At 34.8% G+C, this 22,818-nt stretch overlaps 3 protein-coding genes across 8 annotated transcripts; 1 reads left to right on the top strand and 2 right to left on the bottom strand.

The window, feature by feature from the left end:
• Window positions 1-1,482: 1,482 nt before the first annotated feature.
• LOC101261637 (DNA repair protein recA homolog 1, chloroplastic) lies at window positions 1,483-6,367 on the top strand. Its single transcript, XM_004243946.5, has 13 exons — window positions 1,483-1,856; window positions 1,958-2,049; window positions 2,245-2,320; window positions 2,666-2,728; window positions 3,042-3,171; window positions 3,298-3,383; window positions 3,474-3,599; window positions 3,918-4,022; window positions 4,112-4,168; window positions 4,589-4,651; window positions 4,725-4,801; window positions 5,278-5,350; window positions 5,780-6,367. Exons 1-13 carry the CDS (start codon window positions 1,653-1,655, stop codon window positions 5,885-5,887), a joined length of 1,260 nt encoding a protein of 419 aa, XP_004243994.1. The 5' UTR covers window positions 1,483-1,652; the 3' UTR covers window positions 5,888-6,367.
• PSBR (PSII polypeptide) lies at window positions 6,324-7,997 on the bottom strand. Its single transcript, NM_001247113.3, has 5 exons — window positions 7,806-7,997; window positions 7,135-7,193; window positions 6,923-6,978; window positions 6,794-6,846; window positions 6,324-6,682 (listed from the first exon to the last, which is right to left on the bottom strand). Exons 1-5 carry the CDS (start codon window positions 7,957-7,959, stop codon window positions 6,588-6,590), a joined length of 417 nt encoding a protein of 138 aa, NP_001234042.1. The 5' UTR covers window positions 7,960-7,997; the 3' UTR covers window positions 6,324-6,587.
• A 1,834-nt stretch (window positions 7,998-9,831) lies between these two features.
• Window positions 9,832-21,533, bottom strand: LOC101257787 (uncharacterized). 6 transcript variants are annotated; one of them, XR_011210935.1, is made up of 11 exons: window positions 20,983-21,533; window positions 19,751-19,895; window positions 18,247-18,760; window positions 17,788-17,935; window positions 17,345-17,455; window positions 15,075-16,122; window positions 12,997-13,206; window positions 11,711-11,780; window positions 10,818-10,899; window positions 10,548-10,721; window positions 9,832-10,333 (listed from the first exon to the last, which is right to left on the bottom strand). XR_011210935.1 is itself a non-coding variant. In XM_004244277.5 (10 exons), exons 2-9 carry the CDS (start codon window positions 19,886-19,888, stop codon window positions 10,549-10,551), a joined length of 2,412 nt encoding a protein of 803 aa, XP_004244325.1. In that variant the 5' UTR covers window positions 19,889-19,895; window positions 20,983-21,533; the 3' UTR covers window positions 9,832-10,333; window positions 10,537-10,548. The 6 variants fall into 6 exon arrangements, 2 of the variants coding, with proteins under 2 accessions (XP_004244325.1, XP_010324220.1); XR_011210934.1 differs by having other exon boundaries at window positions 9,932-10,333; window positions 10,537-10,721; XM_004244277.5 differs by lacking the exon at window positions 10,818-10,899 and having other exon boundaries at window positions 10,537-10,721.
• Window positions 21,534-22,818: the final 1,285 nt, after the last annotated feature.

The following is a 22,818-nucleotide window of genomic DNA, read 5'->3' as shown; positions in this document are numbered from 1 at the left end:
CCTTTAGCCGCCTATATACTACATTTTAATAATATAATAGTTTGAGCAAATTAAAGTAAAGACGTATTCAATCGTAGAAAATCAAACTAGTCAGAGCGGTTCTTTCGCTTTCACTTGCACACGAGTTTCACCATATGATAGTTTTCATTTTTTTTAATCACCTAAGAAATAAGTCCAACCAAACAATTGAAACATTATTATATACATATTAATCCAATCAACTGTTATTATCATAATAATAATATAAGAAATATACATAGTACGAAAGAAAATGATTAAAATATGGAATAGGATTAATTAGGTTGGATTATATAATATATAGAGCTAAAAGTCTAACTGAGAATCTGTTTTTTTTATTGCTTTTTCCAATTGGGAAGGTATTATATAATCCCCAAATGAAAGGAACTTATTACCAAACTCCCATATTAATCGGATGAAAACAACATTTTTTCTTGATACCCTAGTACTAAGCAAACATGTTTCTTTTCAAACTTTCATGACTCTCCTTTAATTTCTTCAAAGCTTTCTCAAATTCCATACTGGTTCAGTAAAACTCAATAATTTTGATTTTAAATCTAATAAATATATTTAGAAAATTCCACTAAATTTGTAGAAATATTAAATTCGAACTCTAGTTACTAGTACATGAGATTTCAATCTTAAAATTCAAAACTCTAGAAAATTCAAAATTTAGATCCACCTCAACTAATTACGATATATAATATTGATATTTGGCACTTTTAGGTAATTCAAACATATTTGCTTGAGAATGTGATTTTTGGATTTTTTTCTATTTTCTTTCCTAATTCATTCTCCATTTGTTGTTGAGATTAGGTTGATTCTCTTGCATATTTCAAAGTCAAACTCTCCCGTGTGCTCCAAGATATGACACTTTCAATTTGAAAGGTATATAAATAAACACGCAGGCGGAACATATATTATAATTATGTAATATATTTATATATATTATGAGTTACGAGACCAATAATAGCAACCACAAAACATATTTTTAAGTGAATAGTTCTGATTTGATATTGTTGAAATTCGAAGATGTCTCATGAGTGAAATAATCTTTTATTATATATTTTAAGACGTTATTGTTTGAGTTTTGCCTAAATGTTATTTCACATTAAAAATAGTTACTTCTTCTCAATTAGAACATTTTAGATGATGAATTAATATAAACAAACAAACTGAAAAACTATCCATATGGTTAAAAAAAAAAAAAACTTAAAGTGTTATCTGTATAATTACATGGTAAATGTTAATCATGACTAAAGTCTAAACATTAACCAGCGATCCGATAAACATACATGCACGATGGACTCCTAAAATGAGCTTCAATAGTGCTGGGCTTCAGTCTGCAAGATACATTAGTTGGGCTTTAAGAATAGGCCCATGTATATGGTTTGGATCCTAAGCATAGGCCCATGTAGATAATTTGGGCCTTAAGAATAGGCCCACGTTTACGTTTTGGGCTTCAAAACAGAAAATATCTAAACAACGTCAACAATGGCGCCATGGAACTCCGGCGACAGCATAGCCTAAGCTCCTTCTTCAGCAAGGAGAACTGAGCTTAAGTATAGTAATATCTTTCAATCCGCTTGAACTTTGTAGTCCAAGAGAACGGAGCTTTTAAGCTAGAAACTTTAATGGAGTTAACTTTCCCAGTGAAAGCTCAGTTATTTGGCTCCAAAATTGGTCACAAATCTCTAAGCTACTCAACTTCAGTAAAATTCTACCAGAAAGTATCTCGTCCTCAATTTTCAGCATGTGGAATCAGGGTTCGTTCGGAATTTGACCATAAAATCAATGGCGCTTTCTCTCCTGATTCTGACGCTCGGATTCTCGACCGGGTATCTCTTTCTCTCTCTACATATGTTTGTATTTATAGTTCTGTATGTTGCTTTACTGAAGAATTCCATGTGACTGACTTCCCTAACTCCTCCTGCTTCAGCAAAAAGCATTGGATGCTGCAATGAACGATATAAACAGCTCGTTTGGCAAAGGAAGCGTTACTAGATTGGGTAGTGCTGGCGGAGCTCTGGTGTATGTAATTTTTTTACTGAATTCAAAAAAAGTTATATTTAGTTTCTGCACAGGAACCATGTCGAAACAAACATGAAATGTTTTGGGGAAAAGAAGCAGAAAATGAAAATGGAGAAAAATATTCTGCCCAAAATTTTGATCATTGTTAGACTATATCATTCTTACAAGCACTTGTGTATCTGCTTCTTTATGCAGTGAAACTTTTCCGAGTGGCTGCTTGACGCTAGACTTTGCTTTAGGTGGTGGCATTCCCAAAGGCAGAATTGTTGAGGTTTAAATTTCTATCTTTTTCATTTGTATTTTCAGTATGCATTAGTTATTACTGGTTATTCGCCATCTATTTGGTTTCAAATGCTTGGCTGCTTAGTTATTACTAACTTTTGGTTTTGATTACACATAGTGGACTAACTCCTACATGAAGATGAATAGAACAGTTATATTGACCTGTTAATAGAGTGAGTGCGTTAGAAATTTACTTATTTCATTAATAGGCTGGGGTATTTGATTCTGATGTTTGTCCACATCCTGAACTTCTCAACTGATGTGAGCATGTGGAATATTAACAAGGTTGCTGCAATTTGTTGTCTAATTGCTTTCCTCATATTTTTCTTTACAGATATATGGGCCCGAAAGTAGTGGAAAGACTACCTTAGCTCTCCATGCTATTGCAGAAGTACAGGTGCAGTATGTGTTTGGTTTATTCTACTCATCAGCTTGGAACTTCTATAGGCATGGGGCTGCACTTGGAAGGGGAGGGGGCATTTGATTGTTTGGATGAAAAAGGAAGTCATATGCTTCTATCTTACAGATGAAGTGAAAGAAAATAATGGACAATTTGGAAGTCTAGAAAGCAAACTTAGAATCCTTTCCAGCATCCATTGGAGCTTTATTATTGTGACCAATCCACTGAAACCACTTGCCTTAGGCTTATTACTGAAAATGTTCTCATGTAAAAGGAGACAGATTATAAAATGTTAAATATTGTTATGCAGAAGCTAGGAGGCAATGCAATGCTTGTTGATGCTGAGCATGCTTTTGATCCTGCATACTCCAAAGCACTTGGAGTAGATGTAGAGAATTTGATCGTCTGCCAGCCTGATAATGGAGAGATGGCTCTAGAAAGTAACAACTTTTCCTTGTTTACACCATTAGAAATGATTTTTCAGTTTTTTGTGCTAGCAACCTTGTCAATAATCATGGTGGTCTTACTAGAGTTTGTACTTTCAACCAAACTTTTGTCTATCTCAGTCGCAGACCGGATGTGTAGATCAGGTGCCGTAGATCTCATTTGCATTGATTCAGTCTCAGCCCTTACTCCACGTGCTGAAATTGAGGTAAGCCAACATTTTAATTTTCTGAATTAATTAGAAAGCTTTAAATTGTTCCCACCAGTTCCTGATTTCACGGTCTCTTATTTTGTGCAGGGAGAAATCGGGATGCAGCAAATGGGTTTACAAGCACGCCTGATGAGTCAAGCTTTACGTAAAATGTCAGGCAATGCCTCCAAAGCTGGATGTACTCTTATATTCCTCAATCAGATAAGATACAAGGTATTCTTGACTTAGAAGTTGCACTGTTCTCTTTTCAAGTACTGAAACGGCAGCCTGGTGCATAAAGCATCTTGCGTTCACTAGGGTCCAGGAAAGGGCCAGATTGGGGTGTGATGTAGATAGCCTACCCTAATGTAAGCATTAGTGGCTGACTCGGTAGAACCCATGAGCTATAGGTCACAGGTGATGGATAATGTTGTCAATGAAAACTTGTCATTCTTGCTTCCATTGTGATTAACTTCATAAACTAGCATATTTCTCATCATAACTTGTGGACTTCACTTGATGAATGGAAGTAATTACTATGTTTCGAATCAGATTGGTGTTTATTACGGAAATCCTGAGGTCACAAGTGGAGGGATTGCCTTAAAGTTTTTCGCCTCCGTTCGACTTGAAATCCGTTCCACAGGGAAGATAAAATCTGTGAGTACAGAACTGCTCAGTCGGCTAGTAGATTTTTTATTTTACTCATTTAAGTCTCTTTATGAAAAAATTGTTGCTCTTCTTTTCAGGCAAAAGGAGACGAGGAAGTGGGTATTAAGGTCCGAGTGAGAGTTCAAAAGAGTAAGGTAAATCTGCTTCACGTCATAATTATTCAATGTGGTGCCATCAGTATTATGTTTGTGGGATGGAATACATATGGTAATGGTTCAGTTATACAAGTGTTCAGTGCTTAAAACTATAAAGCTGACATTTGCATAATAAAAGGTTATCATGGTTATTAAAATTTCCTGCACTGGAAGCATGGTAATTCCACTGTATGATCATTGTAAATAGGGGTATATTGTTGAAGACTTTATGTAGTTACTTTAGCGGTGCATCCACACGGAGGTCTCTTTTAGCGAAAACCTCTATTTATTTTAAAATTCTTTTAGCAAATACGGAGACATGAAAGAAAGTGCCAGTATACAGCTGGTCTTTTACTGTTTGCATCTTCTTGCTGATTATAGTGCCAACATGCTAATTGGTCTTATTATTATCCTTCTTAGGTTTCTAGACCATACAAGCAAGCAGAATTTGAAATTATGTTTGGAGAAGGAGTGAGCAAGCTGGTTTGTGGCATTCTTATCTTTCTTTTCCGTAGTGTTTGGCTCAAATTCTGTTCCTAAAATTGAGTTTTTGCAGGGTTGTGTATTAGATTGTGCGGAACTGATTGAGGTGGTGGCTAAGAAAGGTTCATGGTATAACTACGGAGAGCATAGGTTAGTACATTTTGCAGTTTTTGCTATATTATAGGGACTTCGAAGAAGCTTACTAAACTTTTAATTTATGAAACTCCATATCTCAATAGAAATATTTGCATATTTTTGTCATGACCGCTCAAGATTCTGGGAATTTTCCACATGCTGTACTAGAAGTGACAGAGCTTATACTCGAATGAAAAGAAAACAGCTTAGGAGAATTGATAGATTTCATACTTTATGTGGTTGCTGATGGAAATAATTTGAAGTACTAAGAATAAGCAAGAAATTGACTTTCAATGTGATTGAAAACTGTCTGAGTAACTGATTATTGTTTCAGAAGCTAAGATTAATCAAAGATTTGTCTTATACTTCAGTGAGCTGAGTCTTGCAAGGTTCATTACCAATATTATGTGACTCGGCACTGTTTCTTGATGTTTTACTATATTACTAATCTTGCTTGAGTCAGCCACTGATTCTTGATACGTTTAATGAAGGCTGGGACAGGGAAGAGAGAAAGCATTGCAATATTTGAGAGAAAATCCTCTTCTCTCTGAAGAAATAGAAAAGGTATCCTGCTCTCCTTTTTAGGTGCATTTGGTAAGAGTTTTAGTTGTCATACTGTGTAAGATACTAGTTCAATATCTAAACATAACCTGGGAGGTTTTATATGGAAGTAAATAACCTGATGATAAAAGAGAACTAATAAGCAAACAAAATTCTGTTTGCATATTTGGTATGTTTGTTAGCTGATCTGTTCTGGTGTCTTGAGCTTGTAGGCTGTTATTTTAGATGAAAAAATGATGGAAACTATGACCATTTTATGTGGTCATAGTTTTTGAGCTACAGCAAATGTATTTATGTGGTCATAGTACCTATACACGAAGATAATATTCTTTTATATCGTAGTTATTAGATTAACATATTGAGAGATTTCTTGCACACTGTTTATCAATATTTTGGAGGCGGAGAGATGACATTATCTATCTGCCTGAGCAGATGGTTCGGTCATCGGTGCTAGAGACAAACGGGTTTTTAGGCTCTTCTTCATTGAAACATCCACTGCCGCAGCTTCTAGAGGAAGATGCACTTCAAGAGATGCAATAACGCGGATCAGAGTTCTGCTTCAATTGATTATGATAACAGAGCATTTTTCAGCCAACATTGACATCCATATGTGATTCTACATTAGAAATGAGCAAAGTTGGGGACACTGCCAGATTTGCTTTGTATGAGACCATTTCTGTGCACTAGAGATTCTTGAAGAAAGGTGTATATTCTTGTAAGCTAATGGATCTTTGCACGAAGAGGAAGACACATACATCCTGAATTAACCAAACTGAAGAATTAGAGTTAAGGTGGTGAAAAGGAGTGTTAGCTCTTTGCTGCATATTTTGTCTTTGTTTTGGTTGTACTGGTAGCCAAAATTTTGAAAATCTGAAGATTTTTGCTTGTAACATTTGCATTGGAAGTACCACTCTAGTGTTGCGTTGGTATTATTATCCCATTAGCTCTATGCATTAAGAAATCTAGTAAATATTTGTCTGTGAACTCATATATTATTGTTATTTGAGATCGTTGCAGGAATTCCTTACACTTCAAAATATTGGATTAGCTTATAACTGTTTGGCAATCCAATCACGACTAAACTTAAAAGATTTATAAGAACCTAAAACAGCAACATTAGATGTAATATTATCCACAGTAAAATCACAGCAATTACATATTAATGAAGATGCCAAGAAATATTTTGAAAAGATAACATGGAATACAACTTAAACTTAATAGTACAATACAAGGATAACATCTATTGCGCCAAAGCACTTGTGTTGTAGACAAGGAGAGCACCTCCTGCAAGAATGCCAAGCAAGGTCACCGCCCATATGGCTAAGCCAGTGGTACCTGCAATCATATTACATGTGATTTAGGATCTAGATTCAAAATGAGTAGTGACTTAATTATAAACGTTGTTGAGTATATATACATAGTTCGAGTTAAAAAAAACAATCATACCTCCAACATAGACATCACCACTTGGAGACCATTCATCCGTGTTGTAGATGGGACTGCATTTCAAAATCACACAAAGTATAAGATTTTAATTGTTTCATATTAGTGCAAACTAACAAGTATTTAACTAACCTGTATCCATCAACATTAGCTCCATATTTGTCAACATATTGGTACACACCCTTTCCCTAAACATCACCATGTTTTGCTCATATATTAGAAATTAAAATACACACAGAGAAAAGTAATTGCTATAATTCACATTCTTTTATTTTGAAAAAAATTATTTTACTACTAATTAATGATATTCTTATATATTATCAAAGGTAGAAGTAGAAACAAACCTTGGGCTTCCTGCCTGAGGCATCAACCCCATCTCTCAAGGCCATGCTTCCATTAATTCCTAGTAACAAAATCCACTTCATAATCAGCAGGTAGTATTAATTTTGTATTACAATATTCTATCTCTGGTTTTGCATTAGGATAGATTGTCTATATCACATCTCTTAGGCTGTGGCCCTTTCTCAAATCCTACGAATATGGGATGCTTTGTATACCAAGCTGCTTTCATCAAAGAGTTTGAGAGAAAAGGGATTAAAAACACACCTACCTACTCTCTATACCAATTATCCTAATTTTAGCCTCCACTATACTTAGCAGATGTTAGCCCTTAACCCTAACACAGCTCCAATCCGAAGCAGGTAATTAATTGGTTAAATCATATTTGAACTTTTTTACTCCTAAATTCCTCTCAATCTAAACTAGAGCTTAATTAACATCAAGGACAAATATGAGACAATTCACTAACAACAACAGCCCCAAAATGCACCCACATGATACAATTAAGTCATGAGTAAATATGCAGAGTTTGATGAATATATACACGGACAACATATAATATTTCCTATACTATTATAAAGTCACAACTTAAAAGCTAAATCACAAGGGACATGACAAATTAGACAAATAATATTGTTGGTGTATATAAGTTAAAACTGGATTATTAATTACATACCATAGGGTTTGTCAGTCTTAAGCTTCTTAACACCACTAGCCACAACTTTGAAGGAAGAAGAAGATCTAGTAAGTGATGGAAGCCCTTTCACTGATATTTTCTCCAGAGTGAAAGTTGGCTTTAGGCTCAATGAGCTCATTACTGTGCTTGCCATTTTCTCCTATTACCTTTTCTCTTCTTGTGCTCCAATTTATTTTGTTTTCACTTTGCATGGTGATAATAATACTTTGCATTTGTGATTTACAAGTAGACACGTGGCAACCATTCTGTGGATTGCTTCTAGATAATAATATGTATTATACTACAAATTATTTTTCTTTTGCCTTATCTTAGTTTTGTGCACTTGGAGTTCATTCATTGGTTTTCATTGATTATTAAAGGGACCCAAGAGATTGACTTGTTCCTATACATTCTCAATCTTTATTTTATTTTCCTTTCTATTTACTCAGTCCACTCGTGCAAGGAAGAAGAAAAAACTGATTGGTTTCTTTCTATGGGTTGTTGGAGACCAGAATAAACGATGAGGGGTTATGATTTTTTAAAATTTCCTCACATAATAATAGTGTCAAACTAACTTGTGAAGACATAACTCATATCCTAACTTAAGTTAGCTCACGAGAAAAAGACGTAAAGTCACTACTGAAGTTGTCCTAAATTTTTAAAAAGACACCTTAACTTTGCAATCATCCTATTACCCCATTAAATAATTTTGAATAGATATAATTACATCATTTTTCGTCCATCCAACAAGAGACTGGTGTGCACTATCTCAAAGAGAATGAGCATCCTAAAATAACTAATATAATTTTATTTTTTACAAGTATTTTGTTATAAAATATATTTTCTTATTCTTTTTATTATTGAAACTTTTTTTTCCTTTTCATATTTTTGTTTCTTTCTTCTTTCTTTTCAAAAATTGATTTTCATCTCCATCCATTGAAATTTCTAACTTTCAATGTCATTTTTACCACAACTTCACCTTCTTTTTTATTATTATTATTAGTTTTACTTTCTTTAATTTTAAAATTCTATCTAATCTTACATTTCGAACAATTCGATAAACTCAATAGATTTGAAGATGATTAGGAAGTATCATATAGTTCTTTTATTCGATTTCAATTAAGTTCTTTCAATTTTTGAGAAATTAATTGATTCTTTTAAAATTATCATTTCTAATTTTGAATGTATATGAAAATGAGTAGTTGATAATATCTTCAAAATTTTAAATTTTCTTTAAAAAATAATTAATTTTGTTATCAATAATTCAATAAAGTCTAAATAATAGTATGAATTTTATAAAGAATTTGAACGGAGAAGAAGAACAAAAAAGAAAAGAAAAAAAATGAAAGTGAGTTTCAAGTTGACACCGGAGGTGGGAGATGAAGAAAAAAAATAAAAAATGAGGGATGCAAGTGGGAGGTGGTAAATTTAAGATATATCAAAATTAAAATTCAAAAGTAAGAGAGAGAAATAAAGAAAGAATAAGATAAAGGAAAAATTTTAAATGAAAAAAATTATAATTGTAATTAACACGTATCATTAAATAACTGGAGCTTGAACTCACTTGCTTGTTAAAATTCGAGGCTGATCGAAAAATGATATGATAACATCTATTCAAAATTGTTTAGTAGGATAATAGGAAAAGAATTACCCGTCTTTTCTCGAAAAAGAATTACCCGAGATCAGAGCACAACACGTTCTGTCAAAATCAATGTGAAAACAGAATTACAAGGCTATAAAACGTTGAGAAACACGGCCCATCAATGTGTCTTTAACTCTAATATCGGGTAAAATTACAGCCGTTTAACATACAAAATCTAGAGAGCACAGCTCAATCCTCTCAACCAAAAATGGAACTTAACAATTTTGAATTGAGTTCATTTCACCTAACTGGTTAACGAGTTCACTATTCCCACAAGAAAGACAAATCAAATCCAAAGATTAAATTCCTCCTTATTTCACTCTACTTTTGGTGTTTAATTGTATTTACCTTCCCATACTGCTAGCTAACACAGGATGCATATAGTTGTAAGCAACACGAAAACTCCATTTTCGATGTGAACATCCAGCATAAAACTTGTTAACCAGAATGCTAAGTTAAGCATGGGCAATACTGGCAACACAGATAGGTGCTGAATAGACATCATTTCAATAAACTAGAGTTGATTTCAAGGCACCGTATGTATTTGGCCTTGATAAATGTTCAAAGCACTGATACGGGTTGCAACCAACTAATATTCTAAGACAACAAATTCAGCTCAAAGACACACATAACAGTTGCTTCTGGAAAGTAATGAAACTAATACAGTACTATGGTATGGTAGCCATTAATAGGATTCAAAAATATTGGTGTTGCTGTTTCTTTGCCATCATTAAATGTAATGGGTGTGGTCTGCCATAGTCTGTAATTGGGTAATCATTTGAAATGCAGCTGACTCCTGTGCTTCAGAGGGGGCTGGAATGCAGATCACTCTCGCAAAAATGTACAAATCCAACCCTATTTACAGTAACTCCAGCATGAAATCCACCTATGAGAAAATGAACTCCAAGGATTAGTTGAATCGGGAATGAAAAACACAAGCATTTCCAAGGATCGTTCAACAAAGGAACAAATTATCAGACATACTGCCAGACCAAGAGCACAAACATCATAATATATATGGAGTGGATCAAGACAAACAATGATAAAAGAGGAGATAAAACTTAAGCAAGTTCTGATGCCAAAACATGCCTGGCACGCACATCATGGAGTGTGTACAGCTTTGGACAATCTCCTTCCGCTCATTGGTTGAATCAAGCCAAACTCTTTGTGATGTGGATTGCCGTCTTCTTGGATAGAAGCTCTGTCCTTCAAGCACATTTCATCACAGAAGGCCAGTACCGTATCTATTTTTAGAGCCAAACTATCTTTGCCACCTACAAGGCATTAAAATAAACATGAGCACATTGGCCTACAGTAATTTAGTTCAAGTTCATGATACAGCAGTTCAAGACTCCAAGAAACTACCAAACCTTGATGAAGAATCAAGACCACCACAAGGAAACTTAGCCACCTGATAGTCTCGGTCTCAACCACGCTGCTCCCCTTCACCTCCTAAACCACCCACCAACACAAAGAAGAAAGAATAGGAAGCAAGAGAAAGGAAACCATTTTAGAGCTCCCCCCCCCCCCCCCCCCCCCACCTAGGATGGAGCAATTGCTGTAGTTTTGACATCATTGAAAGCATGCATTAAAGGAAATGTACAGGTAGGTAGAGCAGCATCATGAAAACCATCTAGCTATGATGAATCTCCTAAAAGGTTGAATCTGTTAGGAAACTTCCACTACACATCACGTCAGCTTGGAATAAAATGGGTCTAAAAGGAGATACGGAGGCTGCAGATACCCAGAGTCAGAAACAAATGCATCAAGAATTTGTATGTTTGTACTAATAGTTGTACTCTTGATAGGATGGTTAAGTTATGGGGATGCTCTTTCTTTGCTCCATTTACTAGACACTTGCTGGATTTTTGGTTTTCTTTGATGGATAAAATTCCTCTTTCCGTTGGAGGTGATGGAAGTGGGTTTTTTAAACTTATTAGGGGAAAATATGTAGTATGTTTGGAGCGAGTGGTGTAGTTTAGGTCATGTAGTCTTTTCTGTGCCATCTTGATACCATTTTTAATAAATATCTTTACCAAGGAAAAAAAAGAAGATACAGAGGCAACTAAGTTGGGAGCGAAACTAAGTTCATTCACATTCTATTTCTTTAAGGAGAATCAAACAAGAGAGGGGGGCGAAAAACAAACAACAAGCAGAAGATTTTTTTTTTTGATCCATACAGTACCAAGCCATGTGAACAGAGTAATGCTCACAAACAACTGAAACAAAAAGAAGCTACTAAAGCCTCAGATAGAAATCATACCATCTAAGATTCTCTCAATACTTTTATCACATGAAGCAATTTCATTTCCAAGTTTAAGTTGTTGATCATACTGCCAAGAAATGAATGCAAATATTGCTGAGAACCAAATAAAGTGTAGGCTAAAATGATCAGATTGAAAAAGTTACTCCACAGAATTTCTATATTGGAAATGAGAAAACTAAATTAGTTCTTATAAGAGACAGAAAAAGGAAAATCCCACAAGACTTTTGGCCCATTAAAGGTGCATAACTAAGGGCCATAACAAATTACTGACTACATTTTGAAGGGTGAAAATTCTTGATACATTGACACAAGTTCTAAGTGGTCAGGTTTGGAAAATATACATCATACTCTTCGTCTTAAAACAGTCCAACTCAAGGAACTAAGGGTGAACTTAGTTTCTAATTTTGGATTGAACAAAAGTCAGATGATAAAAAAATGAATTAAGATAGATTAAAATATACTTAAGAAGATCGAAGTGAAACGGAAAAACAACTGTGGCCTTATAAGTAATATAAATTGAATAATCAGCTTTCTAGCATAGATTAGGAAAAAGCCACGAGTATATCCTAACCATTTAGAGCAAGGAGCTGAAAACAGCAGCAATTGGGTCTTAGTTTTAGCATAATTGAACTAGAGCCAGCAGACCAACTGTTTTTGCTTCTACTTTTGTAACAAATTTACATCTTCTTGATGCCTTCAATAGAACATTTACTTCATCAAAATAAAAGTTTCGAATCTATTGCTCTGTTGTCTATGTCTATACGACCTGACACAACAACGGGAGCATCTCCAAGGAATAGGCAACAGAGCAATAGATTCTAAACTAGAACTCATTGCTGCTGTTTACAGCTCATGTGCTACCTGTGGCTTTTTCTTTATCTATGCAGCAAGCTGATAATTCAATTTATATTACCTATACAGCCACTTCTGTTTCTCCGTTCCTTCGATCTTCTTAAGTATATTTTAATCTATCTTATTTCATTGTTTTTTTTATTTGACTTTTGTTTAAACCAAAATTAGAAACTAAGTTCACGCTCAGTTCCTGGACGAATTGAATCAACTTATGATGTACTAGGTTCCTTATGAGAAGATTAAGGACTAGGAGCTCATTTTTTTGCTCATCTGGATGTAATATGGGGGACCACATACCCTTTGTGTAGTTTATTATTAATACACAAAAATGTGACCTCTTCCCAAAAAAAAAAAAACAAGATTCTCAAAAAAGAGTATGTGTGGTCAAGTGTCTTGTCAGTTGCTTAGTGCTATTAGTCAAGTAAAATTACCAATTTCTGTCGTTTTTGAAAAAGAACTTCAAGGGAACTTTTTGTCAAAGCCTCCTCTTTTGAAGCCAAAACAGTTTGTAGATCGCTTATATCTGTAGATTCATGCTTGCAAGGAACAAATCGAGTATGTGCCACAGAAATCCCATTTTGATTGGATGAGACAGTGGAAAGGTCTTCTTTATCAGCCTTCACCTCATCAGCTCTTTCTGCCTGCAAATAAAGTTTGGTATCAAATATGACAACAAATGAAGAATGCAGACCCCTCTTCCCATCTACAGGAAAAAAATTGGAAAAGATAAGGACATTCATCAAGTTAAGTTGGCATCCAAGGAAGTCGCCTAGTGGACAATGAAGTGGGAGAAGAACCAAGGTTTCAGGTCCAATTCCCATATCGGAGGCAAAAAAAGTACCAAGTGATTTCTTCTCATCTGCCCAAGCCTTGGTCGGTAAAATTACCAAGTACTTGTGTCGAGGTGCGCCCAAGTTGGCCTAGACACCACTATCAAAAAAAGGGCAGCAGTTGTATGTCCTTTCCTAAAGAATAAACTATAACCACCACCACAGAATTTCTAAACCTAGATATCCAATCTAGTCCATCCAATCTTTTTGACTTCTTTTTTTTTCAAAAAGTCAAAGTTCAATATTTCTGCCTACTCACATAAAACAACAATATTTTTCCCTTATCAACTTCTTAATAGTATCTCTTTTACAAGCTACCATTCCATCCATTATCTCAACTCTAAAGCATAATTTCATAAAGCTCAATATAGTAACATGAGGATACTTTTTTTCTTTTATGTCCAAGCTAGTTAAGCATTGTAACAACATGAGAAGGGAAGGATTCACTAGCAATGTGGAACACAACCACAAAGATAGCGACACAAAGGTTTCATATATTGCATAAATTAGGAAGAAAAGATAGGCTTAAAGTGGAAATAACACCACTTCAACAGAAGTAAAATAAAAGTTGGTTCTTTTCTATCTTTTTTTTTACTTCTACTTTATCAAAAAAAAAGAAGTAAAATAAAAGATAGAAAAGAACCAAATTTTACAGACAACCAGCCGGTTGAGATACCTATCGGCCACAAATAATTGCCTAGTGAGCTGAAATCTAGAAGTGGAAGACCTCCAGCTTTTTTTTAACAAACAATATACTGAAAATCACGTACTATTTATTTGACTAAACACAAGCTAAGAAAGCATTTGATTTGTAATATTCGAAGTAAATTGATTTCATTTGACTAAGCTAGACATTAACATACTATGAACCTAAAACCCTACACATGGTTACATTATATTGCTCAGAATGCACCCCCACCAAGATCCTTTAATGCAGGAGAAAATGTGGAGGCCTATACATCCATTTCCAAATATCATTTTGAAGTGCAAATTAACATGTTAGCTAGGGCAAATTAGTTTGTTGGCACATTCATTTTTATATAATGTAATAATGATTGCTAATACACATAATAGGGAAGTGTTCAAACACTATTGATACCAATGGGAATGTATGGTAATTTGAAGGGGAAGAGGTCGGAAAATGAAGCATTACAAAGACTAGTTACTTCTACTGGATAAGATCATCAAGTTTTGCTTATAAGCAAAATAACAATTACAACAACTAGATCAAGGTATCAAGTGGATGCCTCCCTTGTACAAGGCTTGAGGAAGACACATTAAAAAAAATAATGTATATCATCCAAAACCTCTGCTATAATAATTAGCAGTATTACTACTTCTTATTAATGTCATGCCAATTATGCGTATTAGTGTCACTACTACTAATACTATCACTAAGAACTGCAATTCAAGGATGGATTAATGTCTGTTGTTTGGACCGGCAAAGCATACACAAATGCAGAAACTTTTGGGAAGAGAAGAGAAGAGAAGAGGTCCATTAAAATTAAATTCTGCTATTTCTAGATGAAATTTCTTCTTTAAAAATAGTGATCACTAATTCATCCCAAGTGGGCAATATCATGAATGCTCTTGAAAAGAGAAAGGGAGGATTAGTAAAAACAAACAAGAGTAATTCGTCGTAATCAATAACTTTTACTGCATTAACTGAAATTGTCTACCTTGCGAATTATACCACTTCCAATGATTTCTCCATCACTCTCCCTCGTCCTCTTTTTCTGCTGATGAACATTTTTGATGAGCTCATCCTTGCTATTATTTACATTTTGGGAGAAGGGAATACATGCATCAATTTCCATTCTCTGAGGCCTAGTAGGAGAACTAGAAAAGTGATAGCCATCATTAATTTTCACCTCCAAAGTTTTAAGATGAGCACCAGCTAACTCCATACCATTATAATCATTGATTTCACAGCCTTTGGTGGACTTCACCAGCTCCTCAGTTTTCTCTTCTGGTGTCCTTGGGTGGTTGATGATAGCATGCAGTTCTTTTACAGTTGAATCCTCATAATCTCTGCTATTTTCATGTTGTACCTTTCTACTTGTATCATTTAAACATTTCAAGTTGACACCAGTTAGCTTATTACCACTGAGATCTATAATTCCTGTATTTTTAATTGAACAATCACTTCCTGCTTCTTCACTTTTCCATATATTACGGGGGGCACCTATCGCAGTTGCTTCTTGACCAACAGCAGAATGGCCAACTTTTTCATGGCAACCATCACTGTGTTTTGCCTCTGAAATTTCAAGGTTTATACTATCTGACTTGGTTCCAATTAAAGCTTCATAACTTTCATCAGGCATCTTTCCTTCAATCTTTTTAACCTTCTCCTCAACGCCCTGGTTTCCATTGCAACCACTTGTCTTTTTGGCTTTACCACTAAATCTCCCATGGGTTCTCACTGTTTTGTGGTGATGATGCACGCCATTTTCCTTCCCAGAATCTTTCTCGTCCCCTGTTTTCCTTTCACACGCACCGTCGGCAACAACTTCTGCACCAAAAGCGTCTGTAGGGTTGACCGTTCTGTCATACACATCATTGGCCACATTACTGCAAGCACTTTCTGAACCTATAGCAGTCATGATGCTTACATTGCCCGAGTTTTGATCAACCAATGAGATTCTGCTCTCAGAAATTTCTTTTTTACAATTGCCTGTTATATCCTCATGGATTCTGGTATTTGAGCCCTCCAAACTAGAAACTTCCCTGCATCAATTTAGTAGCTTGTCAACACAGTGCTAAGCCCATACAAAATATGATTGTCAAAGACAAGTTAGATCTGGGTTATTTTGTATCTTGTTTATAACAAACCAAAATAACTTGCACGAAAAGATCAATCTCATAAAGAAATCTAAATACCTTCATTACAGCTAGCCACGTAACCTAAGCAAATACAAGACTATTTAGATTACGTGGCTAGCTGTAATGAAGGTATTTAGATTTTTTTATGAGATTGATCTTTTCGTGCAAGGTATTTTGGTTTGTTATAAACAAGATACAAAATAACTTGGCTCCCCCCTCCCCCACCTTAACTCAATGAATATACATATTTTGATCAGGTCTATGCACATACATAAAGGATATACAGTATAAGCTCCCAGCATAAACAGAGCAAAAGAGGACTAAAACTAAAAATAGCTCAATCTTGCAAGTATTTGTTATGCACAATTAAGTATATTACCTTAAAAGAAATTTGATGATGAATAAGTACCAACTTACCTAAGTAAATCAGTTGTTTCTAATTCTCGAAACTAAAGTTATTTACATCCCTAGGGCTTCTAGTGGTAAGAGTGCAGCTTGTGATGTGTGGTTAGGCGCACATCATGGGTTCAACCCATTCCACAGACAATATTTAAGTGGAGAAGGGCAGAGGAGTGGTTGTTATCTAACAAGTTTCAAACCCAGCACCACTAGCCAGGCATTTCTCAGTTATAAAAAAAAGCTCTTTAAATAAAGGTGGGTATGATGTTCTTTTAGAACCATATTCACGACTAATTTCCTTATCTTTTCCTTACGGTACAAGTCTTGTTCAATGATTTGCTAGGCCTAATGAATCAAGCAAAAGCACAAAACATAAGTTACTCATATGTTGGCATTTGTCAATTTGATCACACAAAGTTGTTAAGCAGCATGTAGACTGCTGCAAGAACGGCTAGGCCCAACAGTCAAGTTCAATTTCAGTATACATGTATCAACTTGAAGAACAAAAACCAAGAATAAGAACTGCATCATAAAGGTTAATATAGTAGTATCCAAATGTACTCAAGCTTCAGAAGGAATGAATGATGTGACTGAAAATCTTCAACATACCAAGGAACTAAGCAAATTGGCTGAGACACAAAAACATGTTAAGCCAGGCAGCAATGACTATAAAGCAAAATCTATTGACAGCTCACCACAAATAAAGGTCAATTGAAATTGAAGGTACCTCAGGAAAAAAGTTGCTATGATATTGGCATAGGGAAGCAGATGATAGTACTCAACTACTTCTGTAGCAGACCAACTACCAGAACTCCTTTTCACCAATGGACCCTGTAAGCTATTCAGATAAACACTTTATCACTATTCATTTTTGTCGTAGCAAAAGGTACCAGAATACATGAATTAATGCTATTAACAAATCATACAAGCAATTATGTATATTTACTTTACGTCGTGAATAGGCTTTTTCAACAAGAACTCTTGTATCTCTCATGTTAGAATAGCACATTTGTTTGATGATACTGCTAGCAATATCATCAAACAAATGTGCTACTCTAACATTAGAGATACAAGATTTCTTGTTGAAAAAGCCCATCTCTTACACTACCCTTGATTTACAAAAACAAAAGATATTTTCTACCCAAAGCAGTTAACAAGACAAGAACTAACCTCTCAATAATCTCCTTAACAGAAACTAGCATGTCTTGATCGGTTGATCGGGTACTTTGCATAATGTAAAAGTAAGATGCTGTCTTTTCTTTTGTGAGTGAATATACCACATGCTTCTCCAAAGTCACAAGGTCAGTCTTAGAAATACCTGCTCCACATGAAATGAAGTATCATAAATAATAAAATGCTCTCAAAATAAGGACACACCTGTAACTCAAGCAGTTCAATTTATAAACCGGAATAGAAAGATCCAACTGCCTAGGTCAATGTTCTGTTAATCATTTCTTTCTCTGCCCAGGCATTAGAAAACTCTAATTCAGAGGCTTGTCGCTAGTAAAAGCATTCAAAAAACTTAGAAATCATCTTATGACTTTCTGGTTAATATAGAGCTGATTAGGCACAAATTACTTTTGCCAATCTAGAAATATGTTACAACTATGATTCTGAAAATTCACTTACCAGTTGCATCCTCTACAGCCAAAAATGCAAGTTGCTGAAAGCAAGAGTCATCATCTTTTTGCTCTACTGTCACTGATCTCATACTGGTCTGCCTCTTTATGCCCTCCACCATACCTTCTATTTCAGCAGTGGGAAGCTCAAGACATTTCTCTATGAGAGACCAGACCCCGTCAGTGACGAGAGAATAAAACAGATAACAAGTTTCTTTCTTAGAGTCTAGCAATAAGACAGAAACTTTGGAAATTAGCCATTTGTTTATAGCTGGAACATCTTTTGAGGCATCCAAAGCGCAAGATATGTTGCAAGCATCTTGGATTGCTTTTTCAGTCACCGAGAGATCATTGTTCATGTCCTTGGAGGAAGTTAGATCTGATTGGTTCATGAACTTCATATATGACATCAAAGCCGGTTTCAGAGTCATGGCCAACTTGCAAAATGATTCAAAATCTAAATACTGTGCCTGCGGATCTTCCTTCCTCTGGTAGTAGTTGTAAAGAATCACAACAGCATGCAACTGAAGAAGGTAAAAAAGAACAAGGAAAAGAATTCAAAAGTTAGCTGGAGATCTTAATGGAAACACTTACAATTTTTTATAAAGTTGCCAAAGCTGATCCATACTTCAATTTTATTAAAAATTACGTGGAATACGCCAAAGACTACAGGGGGGCTACTAGAATGTTGGAACAGTGCTGGAGGATTTGCAAGACAGAAAAAGAGGAGGCAAACCTGTATGTTTTGTGTGTGTGTGTGTGGTGACTGTGTGGAAGGAGAGAAACCGAAGATGCGTTGATGATAACTACAAAATATATAGAAGATCAAGATGAATTGTTTGTTTTTGTTTCACTTTTGGTGTAAACAATTATTGAATGACGTTGAACACTTGAAAGGTACTACAGGGTGGGGAAAATCATTTTTCCTTCTTTGGTGGTCTTCTTATTAATGACCGTGGATCAAAATTTAAATGATTTAAATTTTACAATTCAACAATAATAAAAAACATGGTCAAGAAAATAAGATAATAAGTTATTATTATTATGTCTAATATTTTCCATGCATAGCACGGATACCATACTAGTTTACAATAAAGAGCAGGACATTGAATGTCTGTACCTTCAACTGAAATAATAGATATATTATAGAGAGAGCTAGAGTTCAAGTCGTATGAATTAATCTTCTCCATTCCAAGAATTTTTCTAAATCACATTCAACTGGACTAACTTTACATCCAATTACTGTAAAGGTTGGTAAGAACTGAGAAACAAGATGGAAATCTGTTCTCGTTATTCGAACACACTGCTACTGTAACTTATCCTCAGAAGTCTTAAACTAACTAGAAGAAATATTTGAAAGATAACAAGTTAATAAATGAAGAAAAGAAATTAAAATCAGGTATGCTTTCTTTTTCAAATGTCAAGGGTCAAAGATCATGTCAAAAAGAACACCATGCAATGAGTATACAAGGTAAGAGGGAACCCGCAAAGGGTGGGAAGAAACCAAAGAACACCTGTTTGGCAACAGACTGCTGCTGAGAAAGAGTGGGAGGTTCCTTAACGGCAGACGATTTCAAAGGCAAACGAGGACCAACTAAGTATTCCAGCAATGCATTCACCACTTCTTCTGTAGAAACCAGCTCTGGTTCCATAATAAAGCTTTGCACACCAGGAAGTAAAAAATAAAGAACCAAAATCAGATACTTCACAATGTGAGTTGCTTCATGGTTTTGCTATTAATTGCACAGTTGTAAAGAGGAATGTAAAACCAAGGTTTCCACACAAAATGCAGAATCATGTTGGAGGGACAGAAAGGCTAGCGAAAGTAAATACAGAATCACCAAGCTCATTGCCTATCTACTACAGCATAAAATATTACGGTAGCTAGAGCAAAGTCTCTAGAAAGGAGCAGAGTAGTGGGACCTCCAAAAAACTAGTGGAATCACTACAATAAGCCCATTGACAATCAACTACAGTCCTATAACAGTAATTACCTAGAGGAGAGGCTCTATAAATGAGCAGCTCATTGGGACCACCAAAACACTCACCACTTTAACCTTTTGGAAGGATTTGACTGGGTACAAAAAAATTCTCTCCTCACTAAAGGGCAAGCAGGACAGAGTGCCATGGGATTTTACAATTCTGAATCTACTTGATGAAAAAACCACAAAAACAAAGTTCTTCACTCATGTGTCATAGACCCACCATGCAATCAAAGCAAATAAAACTAGTAGTGGTATAAAAGTAGAAAATGGAACACTGGACTCATGAACTTCTCCCCCTTAACCTATTTGGGCAGGTTCAATGCTGCCCTTTTGGCCTTGAGCAATCCTGTTCGGGCAGAGTCCCACATGTTCATGGAATGGGAATTTAGTCTCCTTAATTATATCATCTTGAGCAATCCACCTCCCCACATTAACTAGCTTTTAATTGAGTTAGGGCCAAGATTGCTTCAGGATTTTAGAACTCTGAATCTACTTATGAAAACCCACACATACAAAGTTCTCAAACACAAATGCTACAGATCCAATAGATAATCATGCAACAAAAACAAACAAAACTAGTACTAGCAAAAAGTAAAAAAAAAAAAATGAAACCAGTACAAACATCGAGTTGCATACAAATTTCAAGGTTTAGAAAACCTTTCACTTAAGAGATGAACAACAACATACAAAGTTTTGCACACACAATCATGCAATAAAAACAAAACAAAAAAAGTTTCCACACAAAATTCAAGGAACAAAACCTTCTGGTAACCGCGGACGGTAACTCGACCTTCTAGTTCTAGCAACAGAATTTGCTGAAACCCTTGGTTTGAACTAGAGAAAAATCAGAATTTCTGCATATATTTTGCAGTTCATGCATCCTATTTGGCTTTAGCTTATTTTTGCTTAAATTACCATATTAAAGTCCTAAGCCTGTTTGGACATGTTATCCCTATGAAAGGGGAAACTGTTCAAATGAGCCAATAATATATATTTATTTTGAGTAAATCCAATTCAAAATTTTAAAAATATATATTTTCATACAAAAACTGAATAAGCAAATTAGTTTGGGCTGTGGACCCAATCAAAATAAATATATTATTGAATCATGTTGAATAGTTTTCCCCTTTTATAGACATAAAATGTCCAAACGAGTCTTAGGAATTTAATATGGTGTTAAACGCAAGATAGGATGCATGAACTCCAAAAATATACTAGAAAAACTGATTATTTAGTGATTCTACAGTTTAATCAAATCTAGGGTTTCAACAAAAACTATTGCTAGAAATTGAAAGTCTAAGTTTCCCTACGTGATTATTGCTTGTTTCTTCAGCAGAAGGTTTTGTACCTTGAATTTTGTATGGAAACTGTTTTTCCTTTTTTGTTTTTGGTTTTGTTTTTATTACATGATTTTGTGTGGAGAAATTTGTTTGATATTGTTCATCTCTTAAGCGCTAAAATACTTGATGGATTTTCTTATGACTTATCTTTTATTGTTAAGCAATTAACTAGAAAAATATTGCGAGCGATGGTAGATAATTTAGCTCATAATTAGAATTTTAATCAAGATTGTAACTTGAAAATTAATTCTGTCTTTTATGAGGTATACATTGTATCAAAATTTTCATATAAAAATTAATACCGATCTTAGATAATTTATATATCAAATGTGAAATAAAATTCATTTTAAAATCTACCAAAGTATAATGTACCTATTACCTAATTCATTCACTTGATTACATTTGAATTTGCACAAATTCTTAAATAGAAAAAAAAAATTGATTTCGACAAACATAATACAATTGAATTTGATAAGGACAATCACAAATATTCATTTCATAAATGTTAAATGTTAAATGATTGAAAAAACACAATTACAGTACTCATATAAATTAGGAACAATGTATAACAATGTGAACTACAAATGAAAGAAGGTGTACATACATGGGCAAAATCAATAACCAGATGTGATGAGTCGACATTGAGGTGTCAAACGACTCCGTCGATAAGAGCTCTTGGGAGTCATTGCCTGTTATCCCCGGCGTACCTTTGATCCGTTGAAGACGATGTAAATTTCGTTTTCTTCTCATTCTGTTTGACGGCTCACTCTAAAAATATTTTTTAGGTTTAGTCATGACATGAGACGTCTCGTATTTATATACTTATAAGTATTAGGGTTAGGCATGGCAATAAGGCCGGTAGGGCCGGGGTTACATGAGAAAATTAAGAGAAAGGTGTCAAATAAGTCTCGTTTTTATTTTTCGTGACAGATTGACCAAGAGTTGGTCAAATCCTCTTTAAATGTAATTAACTAATTATGGGACCAAATTAACATTTTTAAAACTTTATAATCTTTTATAAAATACAAAAAAAGCACATTTTTATAATTCAAACCAAATCAGTTAAAAGAAAAAATAGTTCCATCTTCCTTCTTCTCTTCTCTCTCTTCTTTTCTTCCTCCCTTGGGGGATTTTTCATCTTCTTCCTTAGAAATTCGGAAATCCGTCGTTACTCTTCCTCAGCAGTTGTTACTCTTCCTCTCCAGTCCTCAATTACTCTCTCATCTTTTTGAACTATAATCGAGTTCGACTAGAAAT

Source organism: Solanum lycopersicum, chromosome 7 (assembly GCF_036512215.1).
Source record: "Solanum lycopersicum chromosome 7, SLM_r2.1".
Lineage (NCBI taxonomy): Eukaryota > Viridiplantae > Streptophyta > Magnoliopsida > Solanales > Solanaceae > Solanum > Solanum lycopersicum.
This window is presented reverse-complemented; position numbering and strand designations above follow the sequence as displayed.